The sequence below is a fragment of the Balaenoptera physalus genome, assembly GCF_965194825.1.
Source record: "Balaenoptera physalus genome assembly, chromosome: 18".
Lineage (NCBI taxonomy): Eukaryota > Metazoa > Chordata > Mammalia > Artiodactyla > Balaenopteridae > Balaenoptera > Balaenoptera physalus.
In genome coordinates, this window is record NC_138899.1 from 27088907 (window position 1) to 27108056 (window position 19150).

Genomic DNA, 19150 nt, shown 5'->3' on the forward strand with positions numbered 1-19150 from the left:
TGAGATTTAAGACTACCAATGAATTGTACCAATTAAAGAGGATCAGGTAACATCACACTTGAATCTTACAGATTTGGGGGGAAAAAAATCAAAACAAAAAGTGAAGTTTTGACATTGGGTCAACATCCACATGCAGAAACTAAGTATTAACGCCACAGAAACAAAAATAAAATTTTAATAAATTGACGTATGATAGATGATCTAGATATTTTAACTTACTATGTATCATAGCTTAATTTCATTAAAAACTATTACAAAGAACAAAGTACAGGTCTACAGGAAAATTAATGTGCAATAAAGAGATCTAGCACGAGTTCACATTTCTTCTAAGTAAATTTTAACTTTAATTAATTTCCAAATCAGGCAACTAAATCAAATATTTTGTTTCTTTACCCCAGGCTACTGTTTTACTTCAATGGGAGTAACAGGTACTTTAACCAACAATAAAAATTCTAGCAGGGGAGGAGAATAAATGAGGGAAAACAAGAAAATAGGAGGCTCAATTAGCAAAACAAAACATGTTTTATTTATCAAAGACAATGAAATAAATCAGAAAATACAGAGAAATACAAAAAAAGTTATAAAGCATAATAAATTTTATTTTTTTCAGAAATGGAAAAATGACCCTGAATAGTTTTAGATGTATCTTTTAGTAGTCAGTGTCTAATAATAAACAAGCAATCAATTTTATATGTTCTATATAGCTGTATCAACTGATTTTTAAGTTTAAAAGATAATTCCCATCATTTTTAATGTTGCATTTCAAAAGCAAAGATATAACTGAAGAGAAAACAGATGAGACATAAAATGATTTGTAAAATGTAGTAGCTTATGGATGTAAAATAGATTCCAGTTGTGATAATATTCACACACACTCTCGCAACACACTCACACCCCATATTCCACAGACACATTTCCATAACTTGAAAACAGATATTTCACATATCTCAATTCAGGAAATGATTTTTACAAGTTAATCCTACAACCGGAAAGCAAGAAGCTATTAAAAGCACAAGTTTTTATTTGCTAAATTAAACTAAACATCTAAAGGAAAAAATATTTCAATGATATTGAAAGATACTGTTTATTGACTTTTTAAAAGACAAAATGCAAATGAGAGTATCTTATTCAGAAAATTAATTTTCAAAAATGTCTTAAATGAAATAAATATAATATCTAATACAATCTCTTCCTGCAAGAATCTCTAAGATGAACAATGCTAAAACCAAGCTTCTCATTTGAGAAACCCTAAAACTGTCATGTCCCTTTAAAAAAAAAAAAAAAGATTTTCTTATAAAGGACATGTGGCATACCCACATTTTCTTAAAATTTGTCCTAAAACTATCTTTAACACCCAAATTTTCTATATATATTAAGTTCACTTAATTTAAAATTAATGAAGAGATAGCTAGACACAATTTCTAATAAAACAATGCAGAAAGTAATTTATGCATGGTTATTTACAGAAAGTTTTGCTAAATAATGATGTAAATATTGGTTCAACAATCTGACAAAGCCTAATAATCAGCACTGCAGATTTCAAAAAACTTTATATATAACAAAGGATGTTTCATGTGTAGAGTTACTAGATAAATCTAAGAGCCAGAAACTAAAGTATTTGACATGGTTAATAATTTCATTTTTATTACATTAAATGTCAGGTCAGAAGTCAATGGCATTTACATGCTGGAAGACTGTTTATCACTCAACTCTTTCAATTATATCAAACACTGATTAATCAAATGTGCCTGCACTTTACTGCTACAACTTTACGGTTTCTTTCAAGTATACTCAAATCTTTTAAATGGGCACATATGCAACTGTGCAAAACAAATGAAATATAAATATTTAAGAGAATGAACAGAAACGGCTTTTAAGCATAAACCACTCTGCCATTCAGTTTTGAAGCTCTACCTTTTCTTCACTAATTTGTCTTCTGTTTTTAGTAGTCTTCTATCTTATTAAAGTTGCAGGTTTACAGACGATCTGGAAATTTCACATTGATATAAGAAAGGAATGTCTGGTCGATGCAGTCTAGGGACAAAAAGAATTAGCCTTAAAATGTATTAAGTTGCAATTATCTAAACGACAGCATAATGAAAACCCATCTTATAGTAGTATTACATCAAGTATATAATATCCTTTTGGTAAGAATGACATAAGGTAGCATATATCAAAATATATTCTAAAGTTCAGGTTTCTAACCATCTAGAAAATATTTACATTATAGTTTAAACTCTTGAAAATGCAAACAAGGTAATCACACTGAATATTCACAGAATATCATTTAAATCAGTAAAATTACTTTGCCTTTTATCTTACAGGTAATACCGACAAACTCTTAACGTCACTGCTTGTAAAGACATTTTACCAGTTAAAGAGTAAATGTGACATCTTCTAGGGGGAAGAAGAAACCTTAGTGGAACATTTAAAGTGATATTTAAATATAATCCAGAAATGCAATTGTAATCATTTTTCTCTTTAGCAGAAATAAGTAAATCATGTTCGCTTACGTAAAACTCATATAAGCATAAAATTTAAGCAACCAAATCACAAACCATACAATTTATTTATACTTAAGTCATAGCAACTTGAAACATTTTGTACTTAAAGATACATCCAGAAGTTAAGTGTTTTAGTAGACATTTTGCTTATGCAGTTCAACTACTTTAAAAGTTCAAATCAATGAAGTGTATGATACTTGCTTTAAAAGTATCAATAGTATAGGAGTAGAGATATGAGGTCTCTTCATGTAAAGATCTACTAGCTGCACAATAAATAAATGCCTTTACTATAGACACAGCCTCCAGAAACTCACTGGATAACCAGTAAGACAACCTCTGCTCATTTCTTTATATTCCCATTTATTCAAGTTGCAGCCTTCGTTGTTGATACAAACTGGCACACATTAAGAAAATAGTAACAAAGCTCCTATTTTCTTCACACAACTTTTATTCATTGATTCAGTTTGTTAAGATCAGTGCATGGCAAATTGCTTTTCAATCACAGATTTGTTTTTTTGTTTGTTTGTTTTATCCACCAGATATCTATGTGAATTTCACACTGTTTTATGCAAAATGCCCATTCTCTCTGTGTAAGTGCTTTGTCATATTTTGTTTTCCAAGCTTTCAAATGCTGTGCTGGTGGTTACTTCATATACATCCTGTGGTCAAGCTTTAAAAAGAAATTTAAAAGCCTGATTTAAAGTTTCAGTTTACTCATAATACATTTTTAAAAATTAAAATGTATGAAATTCAATTTTAAAAATGGAAGTTATCTTAAAAGTTCACAACTTCTTAAATTTCAGTAAGTGACTGTTAACAGTATAAAAATCTATTAAATATGTTAAATTTGAGTAAACAAAACATGAGTACACATTAAGCATTTAATATGCATCTGGTGAATTTGAATACAAAAGGAATAAACAGTTAATATATTAATATTTCTTACCTCTATAATAAGAAGAAATATCTTGTTCTATGAGCAGCTGCCATGCTTTCAGACATGTTTCTGACTTTTAGATAATTAACAAATCCTCTGAAGAAAAGAAGCAGGCCTGAGAAGGTTGAAATAATACAGATATGTTATGTTCTTACACAGAAAGGGGACACAATAAATTTTAGATAGACAATTATAAACAAGATCCTCTTGGTCTAAGGAATTTAACATGTAGGATTACGGTCATTCCATTATATATTTTACATTATAATGACAACTCTATTGTAAGGAAATATAATAAAATTTTACTGCCACCCCCAAATTCTTTCAATTTGTTACACCTAGATGTATCTAAAGTAAAGTAAATCCAGCCATGAAAATCCAAAATTACACAAAAATACACACTTACTAAATTATTTCTTAAAAAGCAAAGCTACCTAATGCATTTAAATTGATTCAACTCATAGAAATCCCATTTTATACCAAACTTTTTAATTACTATAACTACTAAGCAAACTAAGACATATTTACTGATATAAAGTATTCAAGAGAGAACATATGCACGTAATTGCTAACAATTGTGGGATAAAACCAACAATAAGCCTGTCTAGCAAGATCAGGTGCCTGTCATCTGCAAGATCTGTATTTAGCGATATGTGCATTATGTAAATAATTTACTTATTAGCTATTATTTTCAAGTAATAATAAAAGACTAATTTATAATAAAAATTAACTTGAGAAAAATCAAGAAAGAAGACTTTGGAAGCAGCCACTCTAGTGATTTCTTAAATGATTTGAGATCTATCTTCTATCTATCTCAGTGTTCTCCTCTGTAAAACAGTATTTTTAAATAATAAACATTTACATTAATAATCATTTATAATAATCACAGGTATCTTTAGTAATCAATAAAACAAAGCCTGTGAAATGCTTCAAAGTTTCAGATGAAAAATATTAGCTAAGTATAAAAAGCATCACCATTATTAGTAGAGTTAAGTCTTTGATATACTTAAGCATACAATTCTAAGGGCAACATTTATTAACTCCAGTAAATTTTTAACTAGGTAATGGTGGGCGGGAGGGCGGGGACCAAAAGATATGTACGCATGCAACTTTCCTCACCAGGAGGAAGAGTCTGTCAATTTAAAATGTAAAGTCTCAACTGAAATTTGTAACCCAATTCTAAGACAATAATCGAAGCACTAAAATAAGAAGCATGGTTATAATAAATTAGAAAGGAAAGACAGAAGAGATATACAAATAATGACTTAAACAAGTGGTATAAGTTTCACCTAAATCTGATCCCATCTGCTTCCCATATCCTCTTTCTACTTGTGACTCCCACACTGAATTCTACCCTCATGCCCTTCCAGATGCTGTTCAAAGATAATGATATTGTGATCCAAACGTAAAAGTATTACTGAAAAATGTAAACCAAAATTATTTGTGAAATCCCTTCTTTTGTCTATGAAGCTGCTGATTCTAAGACATATTTTGTTCTGCTCAGGCATTTTCCAAAATAAGCCAATTCACATCTAGAAACCGATCACTCAGCAGCTATTGTTTCTCAGCATTCTACGATGTGCTCAACACTCTTCTGAGTATTATGTGAGAGCAACATTTTGATCATGAATTAAGTTTTCACATTCCCCTAAATGCCAGATTATGGCTCTGATATGGAACTGGGGCTGTCCTCTGCATTCTACTCTGTCTCAGTTGCCTTCCGAAGACTCCTCAATCCGCTAATAATATTTATAAGCAAGTATCTCATTCAGTGTGCTTAAATACCTAAAAGACTTCATCAATTTTTTCAGTTTTAAGGAAGAAACTCAATAATGAGCACAGAATCAGTGAGAAAACAATTAACAATACAAAAAACTGGCTAAACTTTTGTACAAGTCTGACTCCCCAACAAAATCACAACTTTAGAATAATTTCATTGTAATTATTAGAGAAACAATCTAGGATTTTTAGTGACCTTAACCGACCACTAAGATTTTGTTTCCCCAAAGATCCAAAAGATGCAACAGCAGGACTGAATAAAAACTCAAGGAGAACACTGCCACCTACTGAAATGCTATTTTCCGGTATCATTTATGTTACTAGAGAAATGTGGGCTCTTAAACCTAAATAGAAACAAAATGTATTCTTCATGTCAGTAAATAAACTTGAAATGTGGATTAAAGGTATAATGTGATTTTAAGATTAACTTAATTATCATATATCTAAAGAGGAAAACACAAGGGATCAAAAATCAGAAATCCATAAAATTCATCAATATTAATAAAAGACATGCCTTGTAAGAAGAAAACTCAACAGAAGTACTGTGATCATTAGGCATGAAGCCCTTCCTTATGCCTGACTGATTAATGATTAATGCAGGGTACACTTCAAAAGTGTAAAGAATGTTTCAATGATCCAAAAATAAAAGAATGAACAGAATATCCAACTATCCTCCTCTCAACACCTCCTACGATCATTAAAAGAAAATTATGCATGTATATTTTCCAAAATAAATGCTGAAGGCAACTATTTTTTAATCATTTTAGGATTTTCAAGTTTTGTAGGATTGACTTATCATTCAACCACTGATTCTGTAAATTGACAGGCTCTGAATTTTAAATCAGAAATCCAGAGTGCTACATAGAATTATCTGAATAGCCAAGATGATATAAGTGTTTGGATATGAGAATTTTACAACAGGAAAAATTTTTTCCACATAAATTACAAAACAGTATATTTACATCTCACATTTTTAGGAAACATCAAAGTTAAACTAAATGCAAATTAGTCATACTGAAATGCATTAAGAATAAACTTACCAAGTACAAGAAATATCCACCAAAGCCAATACTGTCCATTGAAATATCCAGTAAAATAATCAGAAAACTGTGGAATGAACATAAATATATTAACCGTATTTGTGTACCTAAATTTGAAAATCATAAGTCTTAGTTTCAGAATGATTTACCTCAAATAATCTTTAGCACTTAAAACAGCACAAAAAGAGAAACAGAAAAGAAAAAAAATCCTTAATGACATACACATATAATTATTTGAGAAAAAATAACAGCAAACAAACTTATGCAAAATATTTTAGGAACAAAAAATAGTTTCAAACTGCTTGTAAAGAAGAAAGATAAGTGCTATATATCTGAATCCAACATTTTCTCATTAAGGAGTTCACATGTCAGTTCTTTTTTCATAATCTCTCAAAGCCACAACTACCATCCCAAACACACTACAGCAACCTGCTGCTTTAGATATTAACACCAAAAGCCACATTAGTTTAATCTTATCAGATGGGGATGTTCTGCTGACCTCTAAAAAGAAGAGCTTTTGACCTTCTGTACACCCCCTACTGTTAATCACTGCCAAGAATACTAGGCACATAAAGACCCCCAACTCATTAGAGTCTTTTTATTTTCAAACTAGATGCTCCAGCATTCATTTCCCAACAGTGAGCTGAGAACAGCTAAATGAACCTTGAAGCGGCATTTCAACAGTTCCTATTAGTGGCCGTGGTAGACAGTTTATATTCTCTGTGAAGTGAGGACATGAACAGGCAGATGGAAGGCAGGGTTTGATGATACTGGACACAGGTATCTTTTCCTCGATTAGACTCGGGACATGATGATTTATTATCTTTGAAAAGTTTTCTTTTTAAATCAGTCTAATTTTCCTGCTTATTTAATCTACTCTGTTTCCATTGGTCTCTGAACCGAATCTGATTTAACTAAAAATGAGTTTGTTAAATGCAGATTTGTCCTCAGATGTATCTATCTCCAACTTTATAGGTAATTATTTCCAACTATTCATTGGTAATTTCCATAAAAGCTTAAAAATCTTACAGGTTTGGTAATAACAAAAATGCTTACAAATTGTAATGTTACTAGTGAGGAAGCATATCCACTAAAGGTTATCTACATCTGTTTTTAAAAGCTTTTAAATTATTCTCACAGGAAGTATTTACAATATATGAACCATGATCTAAGTTCTCAGCTTAGAGTTTTAGAAATTACAAAGATTAGAGATTTCAAAGTGCCATCATAGATGCAAATCCCACATACTCCTACACCTTTAAAATATGTACAATAAAGGGAGAACTAGAAAATTGTGGAAATATAGCTTGTAAAGTAGGAAAGCACTACACTACTTTTTAATCAAATGATTAATAATTAGAAATAAAAGGTTTTCATACAGGTTTTAGAGATTATAAGAACAAAAGGAATAAAGAACCAAAGCAATACATTTTTAACTTTCTAATTTTTAAATATATTTAAAAATACATATTTCTAATATTTAAAATATATTTAATACATAATATTACCCGACAAGAGGCAACCAGAAAAGAACAATGTCATTCTTCACCAAAAGTACTAACCTGCAGCTATTCTTTATTTATTCCCAAGTGAAGAATAGAATTACCTTCACTTTGAAGTCAAAGAGAAAAACTCACCATGTAAAAAGGATAAACTAATAAGCTTTGGGGCTCATTACTAAGTTATCAAGTGTTTCAAAATACTAAAAGTCATAGGGCTGAGCCAAGGTGTGTTTTTGGTTTTTTTTAAATAAGTAAATAACTCATGTTGACTGGTCAACCGCAGGCTGCAGAAATCAAATTTTGGAAAATAAATTAACCAACAATAAGAATTTACCTGATTTAAATTTGAAAAAAAAGAATTCATCTGATTTTATTTTATTAATATGACACCAGTATTTTATTGTTTACATACTGCCTACTTTCTAAAAGACTTGTCAGTTTTTAATAAAATATATATGCCTTTTAAAACAAATAATAGAAACATCAAAAGCCTTAGAAATAATATCAGAATCTTGGGCTAAAGATATTTACACTAAATATGAGGTTCACAGCAGCTCAGAAACAAAAAGAAAAGCAGCAGTTAATTTATAAATTGCTTATTATGTAATAAAAGGAAACACCAGGCTTTCAGGAGAAAACCTTTCTCTCAGCACTGAACTACAAGGGAAATTTATTGCCTTGAGCATTATAATAAAAGTCAAAGTACAGTGTTACAGAGGCAGTACAGAATTAGGAGAACAGGCACTGAACTGAAATCAAGCTAGATTTAAATCCACGTGCAAACTGTGGGACACTGAGCAAGTTATTAGACTTTTTATTCTTAGTTTCATCATCAGTAAAATGGCTGGCTTGTCTCCAGCATCACTGATACAGACAGGCTTAAAGAATATAGTGCCTGGAATGAATTATGCCTGGAACATAGTAAGTACTCACTGAATGGTGGCTATTGTTATTTTATAACAAAAGATTTTTAAAAATCCTTCTCTTATATCAATTCTCAATATACAATACAGGTATAATATTAACCTTAACTCAGTAAAGGTATTTTAAAAGGAAATTAAACAGTCCCGGTGATTAAACTTGACGCTCTTATATACCTTACAAAACTTTGAGAAACTCCAGTCTTTGAATTTAAGGTCCCCATCTTTATCACACTGACTGGAGTTGATTACTAGACAATCTAACCCCTTCTCAACCTGGGATTCTAAGAGAGAATTAGGCCCTAATATCCTAGAGGCAAAGGTTGCATATAATGCACTTATTTCTTTTTTATGAATGTAGAATGATACTAGCAATTCAATAACTTTAGGAGAATTGAGAAAATCAAATCATTTTCTGTGTTCTGTGACTTAGACAAGAAATCTCATTTGAATAATAGTAATTAATTCTATTACTAACATAACCAATGTTGGACATTACCTAGTTCTAACTCTTTTGAGATTTTCTAGCAATAACTTCTGCAAAGGCAGGGACTGTCTCTCTATCTCTGCATGCCCCATAACACCTAACAGATTTATGCTAATGGTGGGAACCCACTCTACATTTTTTAAATGAAATTAAAACAAGTAATTGCCAGGGGGGCAGTTCTTACAATGGCTCAGGTTTTAATCACCTTAGAAGAAGCCAGTCCACAGGTCCCACCAAGAATCAACTGTTTAATAACCAAATCCTATAATCTAGTCTGAACAGAGACAGGGTCTGAGAAGATTACTGAAACCCTGGGAAGTAATAAAATAAGTTTTAAAATAATGAAGAAACACATAAAATTCAAAGTTTTAATATTTTTTATAATGGGTAATTTTTTAATCTATTTGACAATGTAGGTGCATAATTGAAGTGTCTGAAGCACTTAATAAAAGCCGACATATTAGTATATGATTCTACTGCAAATTCCTCAGGAGGACTTGACTCATTCAACTAGAAATCAATGTTTAAATATATATGATTTGTAGAAAGTATATATTTTATTAGTTGTATATAGCATTTAAATGTGTGGGGAACTTTTAAGAAGAGTTATTAATTAACAAAGCCACTTTCCTAGCCTTACCTAAAGAAATCAGGAGAAAAGCTTTGTAAAAAGGAGCCAAAAGGGGCCTTCAAGAGGCAAAGGAAAAGAGCTGGGGGAAGATTATGTTAACAATACTACTGCCTGTACAATACGTACAAAAAATTATTCGGGGGCTAGAAAAGCTGTTGAGATAGGAGAAAGAAAAGGACTTCTTGTTATCTCCCTACATACTACCTTGTAAACGATACGAGATAGACAGAGGGTGATTTCCAGGAACAACAGGAAAATGAGAAGAAAGGCTTAGAAAGAATGTAAAGGAAAAAAAGATGAGTTCTCATAACCACCTCAAAGGCCTGTACTGTAATTTTTAGCTCTTAATGTTACCAAAAACGAAAAAAAGAAGAAGAAAAAGAAAAAAGAAACAGTGAGAAGACATTTAAGTCCATGATAATTTCACTAACCAATGGAAATTTTTATGTTTTAAAACTGATTTTAGGCAGACCTACGCTATATCACAATAGTGGCAGCCATGATTTACTGAGCACATATACTTGTGCAGCAACTGAGCAAGGTACTCTAAATGTGTCATGTTCATGCTTCACAAAAATACTGAATGGCAGCTATGATCAGCTTACCATGAAGAAACTAATGCTCAGAACAATTTAAAAACTTAAAGTTAGAACACTGATGTACAAAAAGATGAGATTCAAACTAAGATTTAGCTGATTTCAAAGTTCTTTCCACTTACTGAGACTTCCCTGGTGGTGCAGTGGTTAAGAATCCGCCTGCCAATGCAGGGGACGCGGGTTCGAGCCCTGGTCCGGGAAGATCCCACATGCCGCAGAGCAACTAAGCCCGTGCACCACAACTGCTGAGCCTGCTCTCTCTAGAGCCCGCGAGCCACAACTACTGAAGCCGGTGCGCCTAGAGCCCGTGTTCTGCCACAAGAGAAGCCACCGCAAGGAGAAGCCCGCGCACCGCAACTAGAGAAAGCCCTCAGGCAGCAACGAAGACACAACACAGCCAAAAATAAATTAACTAATTAATTAAAAACAAACAAACAAAAAGTTCTTTCCACATACTAACAAGCTCTCATATAATACAGTCATAAAATGTCCACACCACAGAGATCACTATGATAGTTAAGTATAGAAGTTAGAATGAGTCTCAAAATAATTGAGCTCATATACACAAAATGAACATTTGTGAACTACATAGGAAATTTTATGTATTTTAATTTTAGAGACAAAAGTGATAGAGGCTATCAAGACACTCACCCTGGGGAGGGGTAAGATGTGACAGGGTGAGAGAGTGGCATGGACATATATACACTACCAAATGTAAAATAGATAGCTAGTGGGAAGCAGCCGCATAGCACAGGGAGATCAGCTCGGTGCTTTGTGACCACCTAGAGGGGTGGGATAGGGAGGGTGGGAGGGAGGGAGACGCAAGAGGGAAGAGATATGGGGACATATGTATGTGTATAACTGATTCACTTTGTTATAAAGCAGAAACTAACACACCATTGTAAAGCAATTATACTCCAATAAAGATGTTTAAAAAAAAAAAAAAGACACTCACCCTGACAATGAGGATCCACTTGATCAAGGAAAGGCCAAATCCACAGATGGCGCCGTACCTTCCCGCTATGGTATTGGTGATACAGAAGGATAAACAAAATCCAAGCCAGTTGAAAATAAACGCCACTGAAAGCAAGAGAAATAATTCTTTAAAAGACCACACTTAGGAAACAAATCAACAGAGACATAATATAAACATCAATAATACTTCATGACTCAATGGAAATAGCAGTTCTTTCTCTTAATTCTGTACTAATTAAGTCTTCTTTAGAGACTATAGTTTACCTTTTGCAAATGTATTAGTTATTTACTATACATTAACAAGTGGGTAAGCTTGATTTCTTGTCAGTTTGGTCAACAAGAATCAATACCTTACAGCTTATTACCAAAAGGTGAAACTGCATTTTTTTTTCTTTTATACATACATTTGTTATTGAAACTGCATTTTTAAACCGGTTAAAAATTAGGTCACAATGTAGCTCCCATGTGATCCTACCCAAAAAGTCTAGTCTAAGCCATCATCAGCCAGCCAAATTAAAAAGCAATATTAAAGATGAGCCAAATAAATTATAAATTACTGTTCCCAGAGCAGATACTGTTCATTGCCTTCTCTTCTTACCTAACAAAACCTGTTGTTCCCCTTCCCAGGAACCCACCAACCTCTAGAGCCTGTATTTTTAGGAAAGGCTGGACCCCATACTTAGCCCCCAAAGGTGAGTCCTGTCTGGGAAAATCACAGAAGGCCCAAATCCCTTGCCAGTGAATTTTTTTTTAAATAGGACTTCTGAAAAACATTCTTAAAAACACAGCAAGGAGGGCTTCCCTGGTGGCGCAGTGGTTGAGAATCTGCCTGCCAATGCAGGGGACACGGGTTCAAGCCCTGGTCTGGGAAGATTCCCACATGCCGCGGAGCAATTGGGCCCGTGAGCCACAATTACTGAGCCTGCGCGTCTGGAGCCAGTGCTCCGCAACAAGAGAGGCCGCGACAGAGAGGCCCGCGCACCGCGATGAAGAGTGGTCCCCACTTGCCGCAACTAGAGAAAGCCCTCGCACAGAAACGAAGACCCAACACAGCCATAAATAAATAAATAAAAAATAAAACTACGTTAAAAAAAAAAAAAAAAAAGAGTGGAAGAGCCTCCTGGGATGCCAGTTCATTCTCTATGACTCCACACTTTCTTTAAAAAAACAAAAAACAAAAAAAACACAGCAAGGAGAGGGAAGATGGAATATAGGTAAAACAACAGTGGTTTTAAATTGATCATTGTTGAAGCTGGGTGATGGATACACACATGTTTATTACACTCTTGTCTAGTTTGAGAATTTCTACAACGAAAGTTTTTTAAAAAGAAAAGAAGAAAAGGTCCTCCTTCCACTGGGTATCACGTTTAACTGTAATACCTGGAACTGCTGCAGGGAGCCTGCTATCAGCCTGAGGATTCAACCATCACTCCAAATAGTGGGGGAGTGAAGAAAACCGAAGCAAAGCAAAGCAGAGCCACAGCACTGATACGGTCTGTGCCTGAGGTCTGCTCATCCAGGGACTTCTTGTTTTGTGAGATAATCTCCTAACTACTTAAAACAGTTGAGTAAGGGTTTTCTATTTCTCACAGCAGAAACCATTCTGACATAGGTCCTTGAGATATAATCAGAGTACCTTATTTACGTCCAAGATAGCAACATCACCAAAATAATAATAGTAATAATAATAAAACTAAAGATCAATTTGAACCTAAATCTTGTTCAGTGCCCAGCCTCTTACCCTAAATATCTCCAACCAAGCCTCAGGGAGAATAAAGCAAATTACCTAGAGAAATTCTAGTTTTTCAGAATTCTAAAGACAAAGAGGAAACATTTTAGGATAAGTTTAAATGAAATGGCTATTTCTTCGAAGTAATGCCCCTACTTCTGTAATTTCTTCCTTCCTAACACTTTCTAGTTGCAGCTTTTTTGATCACTTATGGGAAACTGTACTATATGGTGTGACAGTCAGAAAAATCAATTTGAAATAAGACACTCGTGTTTGAGTCACACCGTACTCACTCACTAGATATATGACCTTGGACTCACTGCTGACTTCTGTTGAGCCACAGTCCTCTGATCTTTAAGTACCTACTTCACAAGATTGATAAGAGGATTAAGTGAGAATGTAAAGAGCTTAAGCGTAGGACAGAACCTGGCACGTGGTGACTGCTAAAAAAACGCTAGCCGTCATCACTACCCATGCAAAATGATCTCTTCACATTACAGACTAGGTCCCATCTTTCCTGCAAAAAAAGTTCAAGAGACACTACTATAAATAAAGCTTGTTTACTCTCTACTGTACTGTACAACAGAGATAGGATATTTCCATCACTGTAGAATAATCTATTGCACATAGCCACTCTGTATCAAACTGGCTAATATTTGTGTTAGTTGTAGGGAAATCACATAACAAAAAATAATTTTATATCTATTTAAAGTAAAGAATTTATATTACCAAACAGCAGTAGAGATTCCCAACTGGTTGCTACCTATGTGTTAATGACAGGCTGAGATATTTCTCTCCTCAGCCCTTAGGGCGGGCAGGTGAGGTCTGGGGCAGAGGACAGACCGCCACCAGTCCTGAGCACCTCACTCCTTTATCTCAGTGTGCTATAAACATTCTATCATTTTGCCAGCATGTCATGTTGTTGAAACATAGGACGCACTGATGGAGAAAATCCAAAACAGCAAAACATTCCAAAAGTGTATTTTCACCTTTGAGTATGTGTAGGTTTAGCTTTGGGGAAAAAATAATTTAAACACTGTCCAATTTCTTCAAAATCAGATTTACCGATATCTATTATATGTATCATTGCACCCAAACGAGAAATAAGATTCAGAAGAACAAAAAAGTAGTTAATGAGCCACCATGTTTTCTTTATGCTCTCCGCCAGCGGTATGAATTCCTATAAATTGTGCTCATGTGATATAATTTGTTATAGATTGAACTCTGTCCCCTCAAAATTCATAGATTAAAGCCCTGACCTCCAGTGTGACTGTGTTTAGAGATAGTGCCTTTAGGCAGGTAGCTAAAATTAAATAAGGTTATAAGGGTGAAGCCCTAATACAATAGGATTGGTGTCCTTATAGGAAGAGGAATAGACACGAGAAAGCTCTCTCTCTCTGCACACACGTAGAGAAGAGGCCATGTGAGGACACCACAAGAAGACAGCCAACTGCAGGTCCAAAGAGAGCCTCACCAGAAACCAAACTTTCTGGAACCTTAATCTTGGATTTCTACCCTCCAGAACTGTGAGAAAATAAATTCTCATTGTTTAAGCCACCCAGACCGTGGTTTCTCGTTATGGCAGCCTGAACAGACAAATGCATAACTTAATCATCTTTAATTGGTTTAAGCACTAGGAAAACAGAGAAGTTGTGACTACTGAAGCATAAACAGATTCACTTTTTATGGCCCTTGGCCTATAAAACAGAAGTAAAGCTGAATAGGTCTTTAAGGTACAGAAAGAGCAAAGCATTCAATTCTGGATCCTCTGTGACATGTCTGTCTCAGTTGTCAAAAAAGAGCATTTAATAAATTGTACACTAAACCTTAAGTATGTAAAATCCATAAAAGAAATAATGTGTAGTAGAGGCAGGTGAACATATACATGCCTAAGAAAGAAGACAAGAACAGGACAAGTTAAGACTTAGAACAGTTGGGCTCCACACAAAGTCACAAGGCAAGTAAGAAGCATAGCTGGGACTGGAGTATCCAAGTCTTTTATGCCTATATCCAGTGATCTTTTTATTATATATACCTCCCACCTACCCAAGGAGGTTAGCAGAATAATCTAGAAAGCAATATTGTACACTGTAGTTTATCCATTAACTACTAAGGCTACACTTTAAAATTTTCAATAGCCACAAGATACTTACTAATAATAAAGGGGAAAAGAGTAACTTCATAGTGAAGAAAGCTGGCGGACACTACCTTAACCTGATGAGAGTTAACATCACTAGCAATAAGACATATCTAGATCACTGCTTCTAATTTGATGTACTGGAAAGAACACATCATTTCTGTGGTATTCTTGAGGGGGAAAAAGAAAAAAAGGAAAGAAATGCAAAACTTGAATCTAATCATGAGGAAACATGAGCTAAATCCAAATTGAAAGACATTCTACAAAATAACTGACCAGTATTCTTCAGAAGAATCCAAGTTGTTATGAAACAAAGAAAGACTAAGAAGCTGTTCCAGGTTGAGGCAGACTAAGGAAACACAGAAACTAATATAATGTGTAATCCTGAAACAGATGCTAGATCAAGAAAAGGACATCAGTGGGACAACTGGCAAAATTTGAATAAGGTCTACAAACTAGTTTGTAGTCTTTCGTAATGTTAATTTCCTAATGTTGATGATTGGACTGAAGTTACATACATTAACACTTGGAAAAGCTGGATGAAAGTTATATGGCAATTGTACTATTTTTGCAATGATTTCCTAAATTTAAAATTATTTCAAAATGAAAAGTTTAAAAAGTTTTAAATTAAAAAAATTTTGACACTTGCTTTGAAAATAAACAAATGAATATCATAAATGAATGAATACCAATATACTAACATTAAGCACTTATTAATTTTTTTATCACAGAAAAATCCTCATTATATATAAATGCACCAGGTTTCAAACACAGTAAGTTCCCAGACAAAGAATAATCGGTTTCACTATACTTGATTCTGAACGGCATAAAGGCAAATTCCTGTCTTATCCTCATGCAATTCTCTTTGTTTAAACTATCAGCCATTGAGAAAAACATGAAGCTAACAATTTATTAATTTTAAGACATTTCCACTAAATTATAAGCAATGAAATGACAAAATTATTTTTCTTATAAACAGAACAAATTCAATAAAATGTTCACAAATATTATGAGTTTCTTAAGGTGTAGTTATAATTCTTAGATGTCCCCCCTTTCTGGATTCACTTATAATATGTGACCTCATCTAAAAGCTATAGGAAAACAGAGCTTTACATGAACAGAATAAGTCATCAATGCATTGTTTTTCAATGTGTAGTGCCCAGATAACCCCTTTAAGAACTGTCACTTTTATGACTCATCCATGGTAGGTACTTGAAAGAATTTACTGAATAAAGATGCTCAATATCACTAATCGTTGGGGAAATGTAAATTAAACCACAAAGAGATACTACCACACAACTATTAGATTTCTAAAATTTTTAAAACTGTTAATACTAAATGCTGATGAGGATCAGAGCATTCACTGCTGGTAGGAATGCAGAACGGAACTGAAAGACAGTTTGGCAATTTCTTACAAATCAGAATTCACGTTTCAAAACACCTTTCTAATTCTTTTTAAAGTTACGTACAGGTAACTTAATATCTTTTTAATTATGTTTCCCTCAAGTCTAAAATGGGAATAATGCCGGTGATTAATTATTACTATAGCATGCTGACGTGAAGAGTCACACACAGTACGAAAGGCTAAACCTTAGAAAAGTTTTCTAAACAGAATCCATTACATTTTTAAGCATTAGAGTTCAAGGTCATTTCCACAGAATGTCAATTATCCAACGAACCAAACCTTAATTTCTAGCTTTTAACTAACATATAACTGACTTCTATTCCATTCTTTTAGAGACAAAATCTCTTAAAAGTATGCTCAGATACAAGCACATAAGGCACATATAAGGCATTTTTCAGTGACATTTCAAGGGATTAGGAGAAGCAAAACATTATCAGGGGATACACACATTTCGTTCTTTACATTTTCTGAACATGGGCAAGCAATTACCTTACCAAATTTACGCGTAAACTTTTTTTAGGGTTACATGTGGTAAGAGACTGAATTGTAGACACTGAAAACAGAGAAGGAAAGAATTAAACCAACAAAAGGTTTTAATTGAAATATTCTTATTGATAATCGCTGCAGTTTTATTTGCACAACTTGTATAACCTGAAATGCTTAAATTATAAACCACGTTAAAGAAAATCTATTTCCAGACCTTAGAAATAGACAATAGAACAGAACCTAGACAATAGCTACTGGATAGTTTAGAGTTTGGAATATAGCAAGTTGCAATTTGTAGAATAGCCACTAGATGGTAGTGACTACAAATAAATCTATGCTCATTAAAGCAAATAAACTGAAGTACTGGCCCACAGCCTACCCAAAGAAATGTTATCAGGAAATGAAGGTGAAAAATAATTTATAATCTTACTCTTATAATACTGGTGCAGTATTTGTAGAATAGGAAGCATAAAGATATAAACTGTAGAAACATAATTTAGTAAAAATTAATAAAAGGCAGGTAATTTACATTAATATATTAAATGTAAATATTTATATTCATATTAATTAATGTACCACCAGTGGCCAAAAATAAGGTCAACCAAGTGCCTAGGTTACTGTGCACTTACAACACTGGTGTATCAGTGAAATGTTGTCAGATCTAAAAAATAAAGATTGATAAGAAGATAGCATGGTTAAGTGAAATACAGAAATGGAGAGATAATAACTAAGCTCTGAGTCAAGTAATTAGATGGTGTCAAATAACATGTTTTTATTCCTAAGAAACAGGTATTTATACTAACTACAAATAACCACAATAAATTTAAATTCTTTCTTTTTCCAATGAAGATTTCTTAAAAGACATAACCATGAAAGGAATTAATGTTTACGCTACTCTTTTTGTAAAGAAAATATGTGGGAAGCCTGTTATTAATGTAAAGGGTTACCAGGTTGAACTTAAACTAAGAAAAAAATTAAAGTTCACTAGACTAACAGTACAAAACAGAGTTATCTGTAGCCAAAGTGTTCATTTCCTTTTCATCATACTTAACCTTAACATCATATCTAACTACAAATTATAACTAAAACCACAAGACATAAATATTGCATATACATTAGCTGATTGCCGACCTGAATATAATTTAGTAAATCTGAAGAGAAAAATGTAACTGCCTGCCCATCCACCCACGCATTTCTGAGCGGTTTAACTACTTCTATTCTTCAGTAAATGAAATGAAATAAAGAAAGGAAGCAAGAACCATTTCAAAATGCACGAAAAGGTAAGGGAATTTTCAGACTCAAAAGTAACTCAACTTAGGAAGTATGTATTTTCTATTTTGTCTATTATTAAAGTTGAATGTGGTACTTTACATAGGTAAAACATTCTTCAGTTCTATCATCAAAATTAACTCCACAGCTGAAATAAATTAAGTCAGCATTCTATCAAAGAAGGTATGAAAGCTTGGTCATTGAACCAGGTTGAGGGCAGAAATTAACCCTATCATAATCTAATAAATGTACTTAGTTGAATACTGGATTTCCAAAAATTATTTTATCAATTTAAACAGTTTGAGTGTCATAATATTATTTACTGAATGTACTATGTGCCATTCCTGAGATAGAAACTGAAATAATGAAGGCTATAATGAATTCTTTCCACAAGTAGCTTAAGTCTACTTTATAAAGTCAAATGTTAAATTAAGAATGTTGCAAAAGGTTAAAAATTTACGGTTTCTGGTCTTCTAATTACTCGCCATTCCGCACAAATAAGACAAACCTTCATACTCCTGTGTCTCAAATCACATTGTTCCAGTTCCCCAGAATATCTCCTTTTCCAACCCTTCCTCCTGTTTAAAGACACTCAAGTGGAAGTCCTCTGCTCCAAAAGCAGAATTTATCATTTCATTATACACGCTCCTATAGCCCCAAATGGACATGCAGCATTTCACATATAAAAACATATTTAGCTTTAAATATGCTTATACATATATATCTCTATACAGTCAGCACCTAGCATAATAA

The 19150-nt window shown here is 33.3% G+C and overlaps 1 protein-coding gene across 1 annotated transcript in view; it reads right to left on the reverse strand.

Moving 5' to 3' along the window:
- Positions 1-503: 503 nt before the first annotated feature.
- The window catches only part of NDFIP2 (Nedd4 family interacting protein 2), a 59872-nt gene continuing 41225 nt past the window's right edge, over positions 504-19150 (reverse strand). Inside the window, exons 5-8 of the mRNA XM_082434888.1 lie at positions 11352-11476; positions 6261-6327; positions 3451-3556; positions 504-2034 (exon numbers count right to left, since the gene is read on the reverse strand). Of these exons, the coding sequence (XP_082291014.1) occupies positions 3453-3556; positions 6261-6327; positions 11352-11476 (296 nt within the window). The 3' untranslated portion in view covers positions 504-2034; positions 3451-3452. The remainder of the gene's footprint in view (positions 2035-3450; positions 3557-6260; positions 6328-11351; positions 11477-19150) is intronic.